Below are 2,590 nucleotides of genomic sequence, written 5' to 3'. Positions count from 1 at the left end.
AGTTTTATTTTTACTCAGATCTTTAACCTCTTGCCTTTTCTGTCTACCTACGCCCCGGCTGAGACCGTTATTTAATAACGCTTTAAGTTCTCCTCTCACAGACACAGAAGTTTCGCATGTTGCCTCCCTAACCCCATGCGGAGTAGGTTTAAGTTTTATAGGCGGGCTGTTTTTGGAGACCTCGTGCGGAGCCCAGCCCCGCCCCCGCCTCCACCTCCGCCTCCCCATCCACCCCGGGAGGCGGGGTAGGGGGCCGGCTGCATGGGGCTACTTAACGTGGATGGTCCCGCTCGCGGACGTCCACAACTTAACGCATCTGTGCTGAAGACGCAAACACACGCTCACACTTTTAAAAAAAAGCTTTACATGATCTGCGAGAGCTAAACATGGGAGAGGTGAGTCCTGTTGTCTTTTCTTCACTACGGCAGTTTTTGCCGTTTTCTATATTAATAAGAGGCTGGTCTAAACACGCGATTTACGGCGTTGAAAAGTTAGTTTTACTGTTTTTTTTTTGTTTGTTTTTTTGTCAAGAGCGGTCAAAGTTAGTTTGGCTGCTGTGGTCCGAAACCTGGTTTGTGAAAGTTTTTTCTCTGGCTTTTTAAAAATTAAAACACTTTTTTTTTTTTCCTTTTAGGAGGACTTTACATACGAGCTGTTTCCAGACAACAGCACTGACAACATGTCCGAGGGGTCCGCAGACTTTGAGCTCAACATCCAGGAGCCATGTGGCCAGGTGCTCAGCCACAACTTCAACAAGATCTTCCTCCCAACGGTTTATGGAATAATATTCACCCTGGGGATTATCGGCAACGGACTGGTCGTCGTCGTCATGGGCTACCAGAAGAAGGTCAAGACGATGACGGACAAGTACCGGCTTCACCTCTCCGTGGCCGACCTGCTGTTCGTCCTCACGCTGCCCTTCTGGGCCGTGGACGCAGTCAAGACGTGGTACTTTGGAGGCTTCCTCTGCGTGTCGGTGCACATGATCTACACGGTGAACCTGTACAGCAGCGTCCTGATCCTGGCCTTCATCAGCTTGGACCGGTACCTGGCGGTCGTCCACGCCACCAACAGCCAGGCCACGAGAAAGCTGCTGGCGAGCAGAGTGATCTACGTTGGAGTGTGGCTGCCGGCTGCCATCCTGACAGTTCCTGACATGGTGTTCGCCCGAGTCCGGGACGTGAGCTCCTCCAACTACCTCTTCGTGGACAGCAGCATGGAGAGCACCAATTCCAGGACGATCTGTCAGCGAATCTACCCGGTGGAAACCAGCCTCATATGGACGGTGGTTTTCCGCTTCCAGCACATCCTGGTGGGCTTCGTCCTTCCCGGACTGGTCATCCTCGTCTGCTACTGCATCATCATTTCCAGGCTCTCCAAAGGCGCCAAGGGGCAGACCCTGAAGAAGAAAGCTCTGAAGACCACGGTGATCCTCATCGTTTGCTTCTTTGGCTGCTGGCTGCCCTACTGCGTCGGCATCTTCGTGGACACCCTCATGATGCTGAACGTCGTGTCCTCCGGCTGCGTGCTGCAGCAGGCGGTGGAGACGTGGATCTCCGTCACCGAAGCGCTGGCCTACTTCCACTGCTGCCTGAACCCCATCCTCTACGCCTTCCTGGGGGTGAAGTTCAAAAAGACCGCCAGGAGCACGCTCACGATGAGCAGCAGGTCAAGCCAGAAAACGACTCTCATGTCTAAAAAGCGCGGGCCGATTTCCTCTGTGTCCACAGAGTCCGAGTCTTCCAGCGTTTTGTCAAGTTAACCGGCGGTCAGTGTTGGGAGTTAACTCCATGCTCTCAGGAGAGACTTAAAAACTCTAAGCTTTCATTTTGAAAGAACTTACTACATTTTGTACACATGTAAAAAAAATAAAATAAAGAGGGTTGTTTTTTTATGCCTTTGCCTTTGTATGTCTTGAAAACGGCAACTTTGTTTTTGTTAAAATTTTTTTCCCCACACAATTGTTTGGCTCTTTAAATAGTATTGTGTCCTGGGGCAGTACTTCTTTTCCATTGAAGATCCAACATCTTATCATCCTCAAAGACTGTGATGCTCCAGCAGGACTCAGGTTCAATTGGTTCCTAACCTTTTTTTTTCTCCACTAGTAGCTGCTTTTGTATATAGTTTTTTTTTTTTTTTTTTTGTGTAGCATTTTTTTGTATTCGCACTTAAGTTGCGTGAATAAGTGAAAGCTATAATTTATTGCCGTCGTTTACACTGGGCTTATGCTTGATTTAAGAATGTTGCTTTTTGTACCTGTGAGTGTGTGTGTGATTGTTTTTTTACTGTAAAATAAAAATCTCTTGTACTTTCCACGACTGCTGTGTGATGAGGGTTTTTACCGCTCCTTCTCCCCTTTGGGAGTAGGTGGGTGAATAGTGGTGTGGGGGTGGAGGCTCCTAACAAATGTCACCACCTGAACTGGCCTGAAATGCTGGAGGACTGCACAGATAGACCCTGTAATTGCAGGAACATCTGTGCAATTTACATCTGAAGCAGACAGAGACACAATAGCAAAAAAAAAAAAAAAAAAACCCTCTTAGAATTAGCACCCATATGGCTCCTAAACAAAGTCATTAGCATGTTAAGA

The 2,590-nt window shown here is 48.2% G+C and overlaps 1 protein-coding gene across 1 annotated transcript; it reads left to right on the top strand.

Moving 5' to 3' along the window:
• Window positions 1-232: 232 nt before the first annotated feature.
• cxcr4b (chemokine (C-X-C motif), receptor 4b) lies at window positions 233-2,318 on the top strand. The gene is made up of 2 exons (XM_012854535.3): window positions 233-395; window positions 635-2,318. The coding sequence occupies exons 1-2, from the start codon at window positions 387-389 to the stop codon at window positions 1,760-1,762; spliced, it is 1,137 nt and encodes a 378-aa protein (XP_012709989.2). The 5' UTR covers window positions 233-386; the 3' UTR covers window positions 1,763-2,318.
• The last annotated feature ends 272 nt before the right edge of the window (window positions 2,319-2,590 follow it).

Source organism: Fundulus heteroclitus, chromosome 7 (genome assembly GCF_011125445.2).
Source record: "Fundulus heteroclitus isolate FHET01 chromosome 7, MU-UCD_Fhet_4.1, whole genome shotgun sequence".
Lineage (NCBI taxonomy): Eukaryota > Metazoa > Chordata > Actinopteri > Cyprinodontiformes > Fundulidae > Fundulus > Fundulus heteroclitus.
This window is presented reverse-complemented; position numbering and strand designations above follow the sequence as displayed.